General features: G+C 34.6%; 1 protein-coding gene across 5 annotated transcripts in view; it reads right to left on the bottom strand.

Moving 5' to 3' along the window:
* Positions 1-14159, bottom strand: part of scro (scarecrow) — a 45484-nt gene extending 31325 nt beyond the window's left edge. Inside the window, exons 1-4 of one of the 5 annotated variants that reach the window (XM_089463156.1) lie at positions 13619-14159; positions 9309-9766; positions 7265-7476; positions 3834-3910 (exon numbers count right to left, since the gene is read on the bottom strand). In XM_089463156.1, the coding sequence (XP_089319282.1) occupies positions 3834-3910; positions 7265-7476; positions 9309-9724 (705 nt within the window). In that variant the 5' untranslated portion in view covers positions 9725-9766; positions 13619-14159. Of the gene's footprint in view, positions 1-3758; positions 3911-7264; positions 7477-9308; positions 9767-10057; positions 10148-13618 lie in introns of those variants that run through there. The other 4 variants (XM_089463128.1, XM_089463133.1, XM_089463149.1 and 1 more) reach the window with 4 other exon arrangements.
* Between the last annotated feature and the right edge of the window lie 4901 nt (positions 14160-19060).

Below are 19060 nucleotides of genomic sequence, written 5' to 3'. Positions count from 1 at the left end.
TACGATATTTTAAAAATATTCGACAACCATAGTTTTCCGTAGGTAGCATAGTCATGGATTCCAAAAGTAGGGTAAGAACTATTTTGCGAATAAAAATAAAGGGGCTAAACTGTAGCTACACATATTGATGTTTTTCAATGTCCGACTTACTTCTTATGTAGTAAAATGAAAAATATACTAATACACAGTCTGGCGGTAACTTATATTAATTTGATATAAATGTGCAAATTATATGGAAACGATATATGTATGACAAACACAATCATCTTAAAATGAATGTACATATTTCAAATAAATATAATGAAATGCACTTTAAATATTTATAACGGTAAAATGAAAAAGAATTTAATATTTACAATACACTTCACTACTTTATTCATCAACAAAAATAAATACCCTTTTAAGAGTATATTTGCATTGTACAAATGTGTGTTTGCATATATCGCTCGACAAATACTACCGTTGAATATACGACGTTCAAACACTACGTCTGCGCATATACATACATGCATACATGTATGTATGTACATATATACATATAATATAATAGGTATGAATATAATTATATATACAAGTTTATTAATATTAGGGTAAAATAAAATTTCTTCAATATTCGGATTTAAGCTTAAATAATACCTTAGGCCTAAATAAAGCCTGCAATGTTCGTCTTGATATTCGTATGTACGTTTAAAGCAACTTTTACGTAAAAAGAAACCCAACTCACGGCTTAGAAGTATTTTTCTTCAATCACTAACCATTCAATGCTCGTACATACTGTATGTCCATTAATTGTTTGCAAAACAAAAAAAGTCGCACAAATTTAACTTTAGCATCATATTTAATTAGAAACGGCACTTTTTATACCCTGAACCCATTTTCAATGGGAAATCAGGGTATAATGGTTTTGTTGAAATGTATGTAACAGGGAGAAGGAGGCGTGTCAGACCCCACAAAGTATATATATTCTTGATCAGGGCGACGAGCTGAGTTGATTTGGCCCTGTCCGTCTGTCTGTCCGTCTGTCCGTCCGTCCGTCTGTCCGTCTGTCCGTCTGTCCGTATGTATGAACGCGTCGATTTCCGAAGATATAAGAGCTAGAGACTTCAAATTTTTTGTAAAATGTTCGTAATTACAGCGCGGATATCGAGTTTATCATTAAAAATCGATAACTCATCCCGATCTTTTTTTATCGATAAAAACCCTTATCGAAAACCAGTTATAAAATTATATCTTCTACACCTTTATTGCTAGAGTCTCCAAATTTTTAATGTATGCTTATATGCAATTTATACAATTTCGGTTTTTGTTAAAATTTACCCCCCACCCTTAAATTCACCCCCTCACCCTCACTTTTGTAAAAAGCGTATTTCAAATACTAGAGACTTGTGCTTTGGCAGTTACATGCATATCCATGTTATAATCATAATCTGAAAGTCAGATCATGAAGATCGTACATCCACAAAAAAAGTTATTAAGCAATTAAGTTGTCATAGTAAGCGCACACTGCAGCCCATGCGTGTTTATGCGTGGGTGCTTATGTGTGTATGTGTTTGTGTATGTGTGTGTATGTGTTTGTGTATGTGTATGTGTGTGTGTATGTGAGTGTGTGTATGCGTTTGTGTGTGTATGCGTGTGTGTGTGTGTATGTGTGCCTGTGTGTGCGTACGTGCTTGTCTGTGTGTGTGCGTGTTTCTTCTGTAAGCTGAAAGACGCGAAAAATTATTGAAATATGTATCTATTGCTCCAAGGGTTCAGGGGATCTCGTAGTCGAGCAGTCTCGACTAGAGCTTTCTTACTTGTTCTTATTTTATTTATTATTTTAAAGAGAAGGAAAGAAGAAAGTAAAAAAAAAAAAAATGTTTCAAATGTATCACCAACCCGTCCGTCCGTCTGTCAGTGCGAACGCAATTTTTTCCCGCAAAATTGATGCAATATACTACTTGAAATTTGGAACACATAGTCATGTCACATAGTCGTACCAGAACGCAACATTTCAGCACGTGCGCTAATGCTAACATTTTTTTGAAGACTAATGAAATGTCCACGCCCACTAGGGGAGTTTCAAATCAGATCTAAAGATATAGTGATTTTTCGACATCACTTTGATATTTTAGGCACTATTGACGCTAGAAACCTGAAATTTTGTATGTATCCTCGGGTGGACCACCCAAGTCCAAAAAGCTATAGAGGATATATGTATCTAGGCCCACAGGGAGCGTAGCAAAAGCAGTTTATATCAATTGATGACCCAAAATGAATTGTTACGCCCCTTTAGAGGCTAGTTATGGCTTGTTCTCAGAACTCGCCAAAAATTATTAATTATTATTAATTATTATAGGGGTTACCCTATGAGCGTGGCAAATCGGGAAAAACTGCATTTTCTACTGTATTAAAGCTAGAAACTCATAACTTAGCGACTAAGTGGCTGATAGCATCCTCTATTAATTTGCACAAAAAGTATATGTATATACATATATATATATATACATATATATATATATATATATATATATATATATATATATATATATATATATATATATATATATACATACATACATACATATATACCAATTGAGGGTGTGGCAAATCAGAAAAATGGGATGTGAATGAAAATTCTGCAGTTGGTAACGCCCGATTGCAACGCTCTTACTTGATTTATAAAAAATTAAAAAAACGCTAATGAACAAAAAAGTGAATGAGTGATAGGCGAAAAATACCAAAGTGTAAAGGCGTCGAATCTCTAGTTTATGCATGCATTTTCTACTTTGTAGTTGTTTGGCTTGATAAAATCAGTGCGCTGCTCAAACATACATACATACATGATCACATTTTCATTTGTAAAGCGCAATTTTTGCGTTACTCTCTCTCACTTAGTCTTTCTGCTTCTCTATGCTCTTTCCCTATATGTGCGCACAAGCAATTTCGCAGAAAACTTGAAATCTGTTCGCGCCAACCATGCACACACACTGCTACATGTATGATATTTTTGTGTCTGTATGCGAACTTATCAACTCATGTACTCACACACTCACACTCCCACTCCTTAAATTTTTATACCCTGAACCCATTGAAAATGGGAAATCGACGCGTTCATACATACGGACAGACGGACAGACAGACGGACAGGGCCAAATCAACTCAGCTCGTCACCCTGATCAAGAATATATATACTTTGTGGGGTCTGCCACGCCTCCTTCTGCCTGTTACATACATTTCTACAAAACCATTATATCCTGATTTCCCATTGAAAATGGGTTCAGGGTATAAAAATTGAAATTGAAGTCTCTAGATCTTATATTTTCTGAAATCGACGCGTTCATATATATGGACAGACGAACGGACAGAGTCCGAGCAGAGCAGTCGCCCTGATCAAGAATGTATATACTTTGTGGGGTTTGACACGCCTCCTTCTGACTGTTATATACATTTCAACAAAACCAATATACCCTGATTTCCCATTTTCAATGGGCTCAGGGTATAAAGACAGAGGATCAAATTGGCCTTGAACCCTCGCTATTTATCCACTGCCGCCACTCCTTTGCCTGGTCACCTGGTAGGTAAAATAACATGTCTTCATAAAAGAGCGTCAGTTGACAAAACTACAGTTAAAGGTTGACAGCGTTTGGGCTGTGAATGACTATTCTGCCATCGGTAACGCCCGACTGCAACGTTCTTAGATGTTTTTAATTAATTCAGGGGATAGAAAATTTATTTTAAAGTCTATTAAACGCAAATAAATTTTATAAAGAACAAACCTGTGCTTGTGTGAAAAGAACTCGTCTTTTTCGTCTTTGTGCTAATGGAAACTGAAGAGGTTTTGTATCACTTACGCTGCATGCAGCTAACCCAGTCATGTTTCCCATATGACCCATTGATCCACCGGCTGAGGAGCTCATAAGGCGTGAAACTGTAATAAAATATTCAAACAATTATTTATTTTTATACAGTATACAAATTTGATTTTGATGACTAACAAAAAGTTTTCTATATTATATTTTTCTATTATATATTTATTTTCTATATTATATTTACTCGGATTTTGTATTGAGCGTTTATTTTAAACGTTCAGCTTCTACAATATTTGGTCTATAGCACCTTTTCATTATATTATATCAGGAATGTAAATAAAAATAGTATTTGGCTTAGAAACTTCATATGCGTAAAAGTGAAAATCATCTTTTCATTTCTTAAGCAAACAATGACAACATTATAATTTAAAATCAATTATTCTCACGCAAACCTTTTTCATTTTTAGAAAAATGTACAGTGATTGGGTGACTCAGCATAATTGTCATTTTAAATATCTGTGCTGGTAAAGTAAAGCAAACAGTTTGAAGTGTTTAGCATGAACATTTTATTTTTTTTTTCTGTTTATATTTCGAAGTGCTCACAACAATTTCAATACTATATACATATATACTATATACATATATTCACATATTTGCGTATATCAACTAAGAAATCTCTACTTGGGGATAGCAAACAAGGAGAGACTCAGAAAATGCCTGATTTTCTTTATCACACATACTTTATAACACACGCATATTTCGATTAAAATTGCGATCCCATCAATTGGAATTGGAGATGGGGGTAATTTTTGATAAAAACCAAAATTGTATAAAATGCATATATGTAAGTATACATTAAAAGTTTTGAGACTCTAGCTTTAAAGATGTAGGAGATATCAATTTATTACTGGTTTTCGATAATGTTTTTAATCGATAACAAAATAACGGGGGAAGTTATCGATATTTAAAACAAAACTCCATATGCGCGATATGCTATACACGGACCTAGGATTTTTCAAGTCTCTAACTCTTATATCTTTTGAGATCTACGCGTTCAAACATACGAACAGACGGACGGACGGACAGACGGACAGAGCTAAATCGACTCAGCTCGTCGCCCTGATCAAGAATATATATGCTTTATGGGGTCTGCCACGCCCCCTTCTGCCTGTTACATACATTTCAACAAGACCATTATACCCTGATTTCCCATTGAAAATAGGTTCAGGGTATAAAAAATGCAAGTCTCTAGCTCTTATATCTTCTGAAATCGACCCGTTCAAACATACGGACAGACGGACAGGGCTAAATCGACTCAGCTCGTCGCCCTGATCAATAATATATATACTTTGTGGGGTCTGCCACGTCTCCTTCTGCCTGTTACATACATTTCAACAAAACCATTATACTCTGATTTCCCATTGAAAATGGGTTCAGGGTATAACAAGTAAGAAAACTCTAGACGAGAGTGCTCGACTAGATGCTACAAGTGCACTTCTCAATACATTCATAGTTATTTTTTAATTGAATGATTTTTATGACGTAAGTACAATTTTTTTTTTAATTAATTCTGATAGGCCACGATCATTGAAATAAAATTGAAATTGAAAATTGAAGTTAGTTAATCAGGTACTTAAATGTAAACGCGACTCTGCATTTTGAACTCATAATCGTTCGCACAATTCTAAGTTGTGGTAGGCACATGCAAATGCTCATGTCCCATGCATACACACATGCACATAGCCACACAAATGCTCTACAATGATTACCCCATAATTTGTAAGCATCGCGGCCCCTGCGTACACACAACCAAACGTATGTATGTGTTTGAGCAGTTCAAAAGATCTACCAAATGCAAAATTGCTACAGGCAATTATCGTATGTTTGAAATTTGGCATGCATACTCGTGAGCACCATACGCAATACGAGTTTGCTTTATTTTTTCGATAAATCGTCCGATAACTTTTTTTATCGAGAATAATCGAAAAATTGATTTTGTTTTTTTAGCCTAATTTGAACACTTTTAGACCTAGAGTCTTCAAATTTGCGTTGTATATAAAGTTAATCGTTACTTTATTATTTTAAGTTTAACTAAATATTTTTCGAGTCAAAGATTAAAAAAAATATCTTTAGCTCTAAATGAATTTAAATTACGTGCGTAAATTCATGTAATAAAAATTTTGTTGAGCCAAATTTAAAACAAGTCAGGAAACTCTAGTCGAGACTCCTCGATTACGAGATCATTGAAACACATTAACTTCCAAGTCTCTCAACCCACGTCTCTAGTTCTTAAAAGAAAAGTCTTTTGCAAATTTAGTGATGAGGGGGTGGATATAGGTGATGGTAGATTAACAAAAATAGAAATTCCACAAAATACATATAAATCTACATTTAGTTATAAAGGTGGAGAAGATATCATTTTATAACTATATTTCAATTACGGGATTAGTTATCGATTTATGGAAAATCTGCGGGCCTAAAATAACAAAATTCAAATTTCAAGTCTATAGCCCTCATATCTTCTGAGTTAAACGCGTTCAAGCATACGGATAGATGGATAGACAGACAGGGCTAAATCGACACGCCTCCCTATGCCTATATTATACCCTGATTTCCGATTTGTAATGGGTTCAGCTTATAACAAGTAAGAAAGCTCTAGTCGAGACTGCTCGACACTGAGATCCTCTAAAGCCTTCGAGCAACTGTGAATAAACTATGAAGCTTTCAGACGAATGGAGTTGCCCTAGATCGAATTTCTAGTATTATAAATACGCATTTTACACGTTTAGTGGTTAGGGTGTGGCTATAAGGGTGGGGGTGAGTTATAATAAAAATCGATATTCTATAAAGTATGTATATTTAAAAATTGGCAGCATAAATATATGTATAAGGTTATTGCTGATTTTCGATAATGTTTTTAATCAATAAGAAAATAACGGGACAAGTTTTCGATTTTTTGAAAAAAACTCGATATGCGCACGGACCCAAGAAAAAAATCCTGTAGCTCTTATATCGTCTGAGATCGTCGCATTCAAATATCCGGGCAGGCGGACGGGCGGAAAGACGGACAGGGCTAAATCGACTTAGCTCGTCGCCCTGATCAAGAATATATATACATTATGGGGTCTGCCACGCCCCCTTCTGCTTGTTACATATTTTTAACAAAACCATTATAAATGGGTTGAGATTATGAAAGAGGATATATTGAGCAAATAATTGCCAGACTCCAATGTGCGTGTTGTGCATGTGTTTTTGTATATGGGCATAAAAAAGTGTAGACTTATTTGAATATCAGAGGAGGAGGAGTAAGAGTACTCTTGTTAATTTCAATTATTACCGGCTGAGATTCAGGAACTATAATCTACATTCTACATATTATACTTTATTTTATATTTTTATAGAAAGCATATTTACATATCAATCTATAAACAGTATTCAAACTATTAATTTGATTTGTTTCTTATATTACGTACTTGCAAATCTAGGGTCATTTGCCGTTGATCCATACCACGAAGCCGAGCCTCGCATATCAGTGTAATGTCCTGCCAACGATAAATTATCTGTCGGTCCACAATAGCTTTGAACTCCTGGACTATGATACAGTGATCCCATAGCGTACGGGTTCGCCATTGTTGAAGTACTTACTGTTCCTGGCGAATTAATACTACTGCCACTAGAATTAGAGCTGAAAAGAATACAATTAATTAATTAATGTCTTAATTCCTTTTTTTTCATACTTTATCTATATCCATAAAATTTAAAAGAAACAAGTAAGAAAGCTATAGTCGAGACTGCTCGAATACGGAATTCCTTGAACCTTTCTTTCTGCTTACACAAAAAACACACAGACAGATACTATGGAAACTTAGTTGTTTAATAACTTTTCTTGGGTGAATTTAAGGGTGTGTGGTAAATTACAGCAAAAATCGAGGCTCTATTAAATATATATGAAATTTAGAATTTATAAACTCGTGTTGATGGTTTTCCCGAAACGGCGTGCCATTAAAAAAGGAAGGAAATTTGCTAGCTATGAAAGATTCATTATCTACCATGACTTGTTGGCGTCAGGTTGTTATCCCGAATATATGTATATACGAAGTTTCAAAACTCTCCAATCAACAATGGGTGCGTGTCGCTAAAATCTGAATACTTTATTACAGAGCAAGCATACCTATTTTAATTTAAAATCACTTTAGACAGAACGATGACAGCAAGATGAGTACAATTATTAAACTGCTAGAGGCTTGAAATTTGTCCGTAGGTATTGCACATGCAAATAGAATATGTTTAAATTCTCGAATACCGTTTCAATTTTATTCATAAGAAACATAAACAAGTAAGAAATGATTGAAATGATTAAATTGTTGCTCAATGACCAATATTCGATAGGATATGTTGTAAATTTCATTGAAATCTTTAAGTAAAAGAGAAGGTATTAAGAAATTTGAATAAAACATGTGGCGCAGAGAAAAACTAAGCTTTGTTTGTCCACGTACAGACATATGTACATATATGTATATGGTGATGTGTATATTTTATATTATATATATTTCTAACCATGCCGAAAAGCTGAGTTCATGCCCTTTCCTCGAAATTAATTTTAAGCAAAGGGCGTGAACTCATGTACACATATATGTATATAAACATACTAATTTTGAATAAACCAAGCCAAGACTTAGTGTTACTTAATTCTGATGATTTGATAGCGCATAGACAAAAATGAGTATATCAGAATTTAAGTTCTCTTTCATAAATTATTATTAATGTTATGACAACAGTGGACTTATTCCAAAATATTTTTAGGTAAACTCTGCTTAGAGCTGATACTCTAATAACTCTACATACACATATGCATAACAGAAAATATATTTGAATACGTAAGAATGGTCTTGGCTTATTGTGCGCTTTATGAAGCGGCGTCGGCAGCGCATTGGCTTACTACCATAAGTTAATTATCAAAATTGTGTACAGAGTAATATTACTATCCTGAAGTGGGTGATTGCCAAATCGCAAATACCCAAAGCGGGGGTGTAGCCAAAATTCTAAATATTCCAAACACATTCAGTATAGAATTCTTCACAGATTTTATAATATTCATCCTGAGCTTAAATTAGATACGGTGGATATATGTATATGCCAAAAAGTATTATGTACAGTTTTAAATTTCGATACTCAAAATCTATAAACTGAATTTCTGTTAGCATCTTCTATTGATTTACATTAAAGAAATATATTTTAATTAATAAGAACGTGGCATCTCGGAATGAGTGAATTCAAGACGGTACCTCCCGACGGCAATGTTCTTGATTGTTATATTTTACACCAATCCATTCTTCTCCATAGCTATACATATATACATACATACATATGTAATAAAACCAAAAATATGTTTTTTTCCTCTCATCAGCTTCAAAAATTAATTATATTATATACCACGCAAAACTACTATAATTAATAATTTTTAATTAATTCGTAGAGAAGTGTTTGTATGTCATGTATGTTATATTTTTGGCTTACCGAAATGGGGAGGGCGGGTTTCCGTTAATTTCCAATTTGCGGTATGATTCCTCTATTGGACTCAAAATGTCAGTCACACTAAACGGTGTTGAGTGGTTATTGTTGAATAGAGTATTTTGATGTTGGCTGTGCAAGTTCTGAAGATGTTGAATACTAGATAGGCTGTGGTGGTGATGTGCAACCGCGACAGCGGCTGCAGTAGAAACCGAGTTTTGTGGCGAGGTGTCGCTTGTTGTAGGCTTAGGGAGTGGTTCCAATTGATGCTGGTGAGAAGCCGTTGCTTGAATCAGTATTTCTTTTTGAGATAAACTCATAACCAAATCTGATTCATGCCCTAAACTAGTTTCCTCTTCGTCAGGTATCGCTCGAAAGCCTCGCCGCTCATTAAATTGATCAATTATATTTGACGCGGACATACGAAAAACTTTGGTTCATTCGTCACTTTCAAGTTATTGAATCTAAAAAAATACAAATGAAAATAATATGTAGCCCCGACTATTATTTTTCATATAATTAATTATTCTTTTATTGTAATTTATAGCATAACAAAGTCGAACAAACTAGCGGATGGACACGAAGAAATGATCATAAATATATAAACACTAAAATTAATATTCCACTTTCTTTCATATAATAAATATATCCAAACTTCAAAAAAATAAATAAATAAATAAAAATAAAATAAATAAAAATAAAAATAAAAACATTTTTCGAACAGAAAGTATTTTATATTTGGCAAAAATACCCGCCTCCATGCAAAAGCTATCCAACATTTCAATTCCAATAAAGAGGTATATGTATGTATATACGATGGCTTCGGCATCTGCGTAGCAAGAAGACTGCGTCATTGTGCGCGCATGTGTGTATAGGCATGTATGTATGTTGATATATATGAAACAAAGAAGAGCGTATCACCTTGTCGCGACTAGACCACTAACAAAAGTATCTACATATATAAATATATGGATATATATTTATATAATTAATACATATGAAGTTATGAATATAGCAACGTCCAACATTCAATATATTTATGTCAAAATTTGTTGAATTTTGGACTTTGTTATTTACATATGGATATTTCAGGTTTATAAACAAGTAAGAAGGCTCCTGTCGAGACTGCTCGATTAGGAGATACCCTGAACACTCCAAGCTGATATTCTACTTATTCTGCACTTTTTTTATGCACACATGCATACATAGGCACGTATATCATGCGCTCTGCTGATTGCGCAGTTAGTAGCGAACGCGCTTGGGCTGCGCTGCAGCCCAAAATCTTTGTATTCATCAAATGTATATACACAGTAAATCTAAAGTCTCGAGGTTTAAAAGTGTTCAAATTAGGCTGCAAAAAATCTATTTTTCGATTATTCTCGATAAAAAAATTATCGGATGAGTTATCGAAAAAATATGATAAACTTGTACACACGAGTATGCGGACGGACAGGGCTATATCGATTCAGCTCGTCGTGCTGATCAACAATATATATAAATTATGGGGTCTGCGATGATTCCTTCTGTCCGTTACATACTTTTTCACAAAACCATTATACCCTGATTTCCCATTTTCAATGGGTTCAGGGTATAAAAAGAGATGCAGCGGATTTATAAAGTAGGCAATAAACTAACTAATAATCTAGAGCTCCTCTGTTTTTATTTATACCCTGAACCTATTGATAATGGGAAATGAGAGCAAAATGGTTTTAATTAAATGTATGTAACAAGCAGAAAAGGCTCAGGGCGGGCGGAGTCGATTTAGCCCTGCCCGTCTGTCCATCCATCGTATGTTTGAACGTGTCGATCTTAGAAGATATAAGAGCAAGAAATTTTGTATCCTTGGTCGGTGTATACTACATAGTCCATCCTCGAAAAGGTTATTGAACAGTTAAGTTCCCGGAAAAATCAAGGGACAATAGTTTTGTTGAAATGTATGTAACAGACAAAAGACAAAATAAAGTATATATATTCTAGATCAATACGACGAGCTGAGTCGGTATACACCTGTCCGTCCGTCCGTAACAACGCCTAGATTTCTAAGAGCCAGAGACTTGAAATTGGGAATGATACCATACGCAGTACAAGTTTATCATTTTCGATAACTTATCCGATAACTTTTTATCGAGAATAATCAAAATTTTGAATTGTTTTTGTTTTCGGCTTAGAGACTTCAGATTTACTGCGTATATACTAGACATCTGAATGGATGCATTCAAAAGGCCTATTGAATCATTCATTTTTAAATGAGCACACTTTTTCTCCTGTATAGCATTACATGAGTACTAGTAAAAGTTGCACAGCCCTGTATATGAACAGTTTATATTATCACTCAATTTCATGCGGTACAGTACTAAATGAGTACAGTAACAAGTAAGAAAGCTCCAGTCGAGACTGCTCGACTAGGAGATACCCTGAACCCTCCAAGCTGATGTTCTATTCATTCTGCACTTCTTTTATGCACACATACATACATATGCATCCACACGCACGCATAAGCCTGCACTCTGCTAACTGCGCAGTAAGCAGCGACTGCGCTAGGGCTGCGCTGCAATGTGGGCAATATTATGAGAATTTATTTGTTGAATAATTTCTTTTGTAGACATACGATCTTAATGAAACTTTCAGAGCGTAATCAAATGGTGAATATGTGTGAACATTCCAAAGCCCAAGTCTCTAGTACTTGAAATGCTCGACTACGAGATCCCCTGAACCCTTGGAGCAATAGATATTTCAATAATTTTTCGCGTCTTTCAGCTTACACAAGAAACACGCACACACACACACGCACGTACGCACACACAGGCATACATGCACACACACGCATACAGACACAAACGCATACACACACTCACATACACACACACATACACAAACACATACATACACATACACAAACACATATACACACATACACACACAAGCACCCACGCATAAACACGCATGGGCTGCAGTGAGCGCTTACAATGAGAACTTAATTGCTTAATAACTTTTTTTGTGGACGTACGATCTTCATGAAACATGATTATGATTATAACATGGATATGCATGTAATTTCCAAAGCACAAGTCTCTAGTACGCTTTTTACAAAAGTGAGGGTGAGGGGGTGAATTTAAGGTTGGGGGGGGGGGGGGTAAATTTTAACAAAAACCGAAATTGTATAAATTGCATATAAGCATACATTAAAAATTTGGAGACTCTAGCAATAAAAGTGTAGAAGATATAATTTTATAACTGGTTTTCGATAAGGTTTTTTATCGATAAAAAAGATCGGGATGAGTTATCGGTTTTTAATGATAAACTTGATATGCGCGCTGTAATTACGGACATTTTTAAAAAAATTTGAAGTCTCTAGCTCTTATATCTTCTGAAATCGACGCGTTCATACATACGGACAGACGGACGGACGGACAGACGGACAGACGGACAGACAGACAGACAGACGGACAGGGCCAAATCAACTCAGCTCGTCGCCCTGATCAAGAATATATATACTTTGTGGAGTCTGCCACGCCTCCTTCTGCCTGTTACATACTTTTAACAAAACCATTATACCCTGATTTCCCATTGAAAATGGGTTCAAGGTATAAAAATTTCAAGCTCTAGCTCTTATATCTTCTGAAATCGACGCGTTCATACATACGGACGGACGGACGGACAGACAGACGGACAGGGCCAAATCGACTCAGCTCGTCGGCCTGATCAAGAATATATATACATATATACTTTATGGGGTCTGCCACGCCTCCTTCTGCCTGTTACATACTTTTAACAAAACCCTTATACCCTGATTTCCCATTGAAAATGGGTTCAGGGTATAAAAATGGTCTTGACTTAGTGTGCGTTTTATGAAGCGGCATGGGCACATTGGCTTATTACGAGGAGTTAATTGTATTTAATTATAATTGTAGGTAAATATTACTATCCAGAAGTGGGTAATTGCCAATGCAATCATAATTCTTGGTTTCAAAAGAAGCACTAGATGGCTCGGTGGAGAGAGCTAAATCGACTCAGCTCGTCGGAATATATCCAATTTATGGGGTCTGCTACGCCTTCTTCTGCCGGTTACAGACATTTTTCTATATTCAAGGGGCTCTGGGTATAAATACAAAACACTAGGGATTGGAAAAACAGTTAAGTTATACTTTTTACGGCATATCAATGTATGTACGGTTATTCTGACTGATTAGCAAAACTGATCTCGATGTCCTTAAAGAACATTTACTATATACTAAATAGATAGATAGATAGAGAGAGAGAGAGAGAGAGAGAGTGAGAAAGAAAGAGAGAGAGAAAGAGAGAGAGAGAGAACATACCTACATTTAAAATCATACTAAATGCGACTCTTTTTTAGTCCTTTACTTAGTCAGTAATTGATCAACATAAGGATGACCAACATAAGGATAAGAAAAGTGTTCAATTTTTTATTGCTTAACAATGCCATGCCATATTTTTTTTTACATTATTCATTATTATTCACTTATTTTGAATATTCCATGAAGCATAATTATTATTTCACAGCTCAAATTAGTATATGAATAAACTTTTTGTAATGATAATGCTATTATATAGTATGATTGATATTTTAGCACCAGTATTGTCATAGCTCTAATCATTTGCTTAGGCTCATTATATAATTTTGATAAAGCACTAGAATATGTAACACTGAAAATTTGTATTTCTGCTGCACAATATATGTATAGTATGTAAATTTAAAGACATATAAGCCCACGTCAGTGAATTTATTATGAATATCCACTCGACACGATTCCGTCAAATGAAATAAGAGGTCTGAACAGTACTGACGAGTACTCCTCAGATGGCTTCTGGATAGCCCTCGAATAAGTTTTTCCTATTAACGATAACTCTGTACTGTTGGTACTGGCTACACACTTCGTTGAACAAAACAAACATCAAAATATTGCTTATTCATTTTAATGATACTAACCAATAAGAGAACAGGGAAACCATCCGTGGGCTGGAATCTGAATTCAGAGCTAACTGGCTTTGGACAGCTTCAAATAGTGCCTGCCCACTTTTAAGTATACATATTTCACTCGCTCTTTGAAATTCATATGTGAATTCGTATTGGTTAAAAAGAGATGACTGTTGTTATACCAATATTCTTTGCATCGCCACTCCTTTTATGTACGTTCACCAATTGAAAATGACTATGTTTCAACCCTCATGCGGCTTGAGGTCGCATTTTTGGAATTAGTTTAGGAATGTTAAATGCATTCTTAAATTGTTAAATTTCCCCTTACCGTGTATCTAACAATAGAATTGCTCGCTAAGCTTGTATTTTCACACAACGCAACAATGCTTCCACATTTTAGAAGTACCAACTCGATGTCGTGTAATAATTTGGGACTGGTTTGTGTGGGCCGTGCTTATATAATGGCACTGACATAAAAAATTAGAGTATAACAAATTGCTATATAGAAAAAGTGCTGAATTTAAATAACAATATTGAATAAAAAATAAAATAAGAGCTAAGTTTTTCACTAAATGAAATCATTATACTTAGTATTTCCATTTATTGTAATTAAAATGCACACCATACACCTAAAGAATTTTAGAGATTTTGTCATAATTAATAATTTTTTGGTATTTTTGAAAAAAAAAAAAAAAAAAACAAAAAAAACTTGAGGGTAACTTTAGGAACGCAATCTGGAAATGGGATGTATGCAAAAACAAAAAACAAATTGTATTTCCCCCTAAATTCATAGTAGTCACAATTCATTGAAAATAATAGGTACACTCGATTTCTTCAGTCTGAAAAAAAAGTTTAAAATACGAAAGGTTTTTATTATTGTTATCCTTCCTACAGATGTTAAAAGTAAAAAAAAAAATAATTATTTTTTCAATATCATATGTAGGTAGCTCGAAATATTCATTGCTCAAGTGAGGAACGCAGATTTACTAAAAACCTTAGAAGGAATGGCAAATCTTTGCGGGAAATTGCGAAACTGATGAACAGATCTCTTAATTTTGGGAAAAATGCTTTAAGGGTGCACAATAAAATGGAAACACGTGGACGTCCATTAAAAACCACACTAGAACACTCGCATTATAAGAATTGCAAAATCCGAGCCGTTCAAATCTTCAAAGGTCATCCGAAATAGATAATATTATTAACGTTTCTTCAGTAAGGACGAGACTACAGAGGGCTTGGAGGAAGATTCCGATTGAGACCTGCCAAGCTTGAATTAGGAGTATGCCAAACCAGATAGAAAAAGTTATTAAAAATAAAGGAGGATATGCAGTATATTAATCCAAAAATAGAATAGCAAACGATTTACAATGATTTGAAAATAAAAAAATGAAATACAACTTACCAAAATAAAGTGTACCTATTATTTTAGTCAAACACAGAAAGCTGCATTTTTGTTTATTTGTTTGTAACTTAAAAAAAAAATTATTATTAATTTTTTTTTTTTTAATTTACTTATTTTCATTAATATATACATATATACCTAATACAGAAATGTGCATTTAAATTTTCTAGTTTAGGGCAGTAAAAACAAGGAAGAACCTTGCAGTCGGGCGATTGCAGAATACTCATTCACAGCCCAAACGCTGTCAACCAGAGTATATAGTGCAATTTTCAGTCTAGTGCGCAACAAAAAACAGGACATAATCCCATTAAAATTGGAAAATCATCGATAGTTATTGCTATGATCATTGCATCATTGCATTCAAATTACATATATAATTTATAAAATTTTGATTTTTATTTTATATATATATCCATATGTTGGATACCGGCTTCAAGCTAGCAGCAGATCAGCGCGATTTTCCTATACACGTGCACACACTCATCGTCTATTCTATGCGTACGGACAGAAGCGCGCATTTTAGCATATTCTTAGAATTTTGATTGATTTCTGGACTTTCTAGCCGTTACTGTAGTTTTGTCTGATGACGCGCTCTTATTAATCTATTCTATTTTAGCAACTGACTACTCAAGCAAAGCAGTAGCGCGGGTGTTAAGGGCCACGCAAGTTACATATGTTAGAGTAGAGGATTTCATTTCGTTTTTTATAAAATAGATATTTTATTGGGAAGGTGCGAGCTTGAATGAACGGCACATAATACTTTTCTTTTTCTTAGTGGAATAATTTTATAAGTTTAAATTTGTTTCTTCTTAAATAGCCCTCAAATACATATACGTATGCATATATGTATGTATATGTATGTAAGTCTGCACGCATAGCATCAAGCATTCCAGCCCTATACATGCGCTCATTTGTATGTGTGTATGTATGCACACATAAATGCGTACTCTAGCATATTCTAAGAATCTCGCTGCGATTGATTTGTCTTTGCATTGTATTTGAATTTCCAGCCGCTACACTGGCTTTTCTTTGCTATATGACGTCATAACAATAATGTGATTTCGTTTTAATTACTTTTGTTCGAAACGACGCGGTGGTGCTCTAGGCAGAAGCGGCGGCGATCTTCGTTTTAGTTATTTTGATAAACATGCTATTTGGCTTCGGTGCGAGTTCAAATCCCGGGGGAAACTCTTTTTTGTAAATTGCAAATTTTTGTTATTTCCGCTTCTTTTATAATATCTCAATATCTATTGAGCTTATTTATACAAATGTACAAATACATAAAAAGATGGCTGACGCATATAAATGCCGCAATATGGGCACTATAAATGCCTATTGCCACGACTCTAGTGGCCGTAGAAAATTACAGGGTATTTTTCGACATGCCACGCCCCCAAAGAGGCGTAAAAATTATTTTTGGGGCATCGGTAGAGGAGGCTACCCGTAACTCTCCAAATTTGAAGCTTCTAGCTCTTAAAATGTAGGAGATATAAATTTTTGCGGGTTGCCACGTCCCCTATGGGCGGACATACATATATCTACCATAGCTCGTTTGACTTTGGTGGTCAACCCGCGTATATATACAAAATTTCAGGTTTCTAGCATCAACAGTGCCTAAAATATAGCAGAATTAAAAAAATCACTATATCTTCAGGTCCGATTTGCCACGCCCCTAGTAGACGTATATATATAATTTTTTTACCCATAAAGCTCACGTGCGAAATTTCAGCATTCTAGATTTACAACTTTGAGAGATACAGTTTTATCCGATTTGCCATGCCCCCAATGGGCGGAGATATATCCGCCATAGCTGGTGATCTTGGGTGGTCGACGCAAACCTACATACTAAAATTTAGCTTTCTAGCTCTTCAACTAAAATGATTTCTGGTATATCGGAAAATGCATTTTCTGATTTGCCACGCCCCTTGTGAGCGAATCGGGAAAATCTTAACACTTTATAAATCGGAGATATACACGAGTATGTGCTCCAAATTCCAAGTCTCTAGCTTCAATAGTGCCGAAAAGATTGCGTTCATACGGACAGACGGACAATCGGACGGACAGCAAGACGGACATTGCACAGGACCAATAAACTCATAACACTTTCGTAAATGAGTGAAAAAAATGTTTTGCTAAACTAAACTCAAAAAGTTTCATTTTAAGGACGTTTAACAGATGTTATAAATCACTTACTATATCATCGTATTATCGCAAAAGTTATCATGCAATGCCTTCAACACAAGGACAAATAAAAAGCAATAACATTTCATATGAATTTGTTTGAAGAATATTAATTTATTTTATTTATATATATTTCATCATTTAATATATTAAGTTCTTACATCTTATTTCACTCTTTGTTATAACAATGGATTTTTTGTGAATGATTTCTTCCAATAACTTAAGACTAAGAACTAGGAGTTTTATACTTAGATATTAATTTACACAAATTACAGGATAAACATGACAACATGGCTTATACGATGACAAAATTATTTGAAGGGAAAATCAAAGAAATAGAACACCCCAAGATTATTTATTACAAGCTAAATAAAATTAAAACTAAATGGCAATACCATTTATATATTTCTAGTCCAATCTTATATCTGTTGTTTACACGTAGATGTCCTTCCGATTTTTTTTGAAAAATATTGCCCCGGTAGGATAGCTATACTTAGCCATAAAGTATATATATTCTTGATTAGGGCGACGAGCTGAGTCGATTTAGCCCTGTCCGTCTGTTCATATGTTTGAACTCGTCGATCTCAGAAGATATATAAGCTAGAGCCATAAAAATTTGTTTTCCTAGGTCCGTGTATACCACGCGCATATCGAGTTTTGCTTTAAATAGCGATAACTTTCTCCTTTATTTTGTTATCGATTAAAAACATCAAAAATAAGTTTTAAGATGTTATCTCCTACATCTTTAAGGCTAGAGTCTCCATATACAATTTCGTTTTTTGTCAAAATTTATCCCCCACCCCTAATTCACCCCCTCACCATCACATTTGTAAAAGGCGTATTTAAAATACTAGGGACTTGTGCTTTGGCAAATACATGCATATCTATGATATATTCATAATTCATGAAGAAAAGTTATTAAACAACTAGCTGGCCCGGCAAACGTTGCATTGCCCTATCCATTATTTCTAGGTAAAAAATTGTTGAAAGCTATGTTGTTCAGGTTGGGATACACTCTGATTAATTTATTAATCGGATTTTCATTCAAGCACCTTGTGGTAAACGACATTCTTCGTTTTTTGGTCAGGTGGAAGAACAAATAATGCGGATGGTTTGCCAACACGTGAGCATACCACGTACAATTGACCATGAGAAAACACGCATTTTCTAGATTGAGGCCACAAATAGTCAAAGATTGGCATATGTCATTGCATCTTGCGCATATTCATGCATATGACG

Source organism: Drosophila arizonae, chromosome 2, assembly GCF_054131065.1.
Source record: "Drosophila arizonae isolate 15081-1271.41 chromosome 2, UAZ_ARI_1.0, whole genome shotgun sequence".
NCBI lineage: Eukaryota > Metazoa > Arthropoda > Insecta > Diptera > Drosophilidae > Drosophila > Drosophila arizonae.
This window is presented reverse-complemented; position numbering and strand designations above follow the sequence as displayed.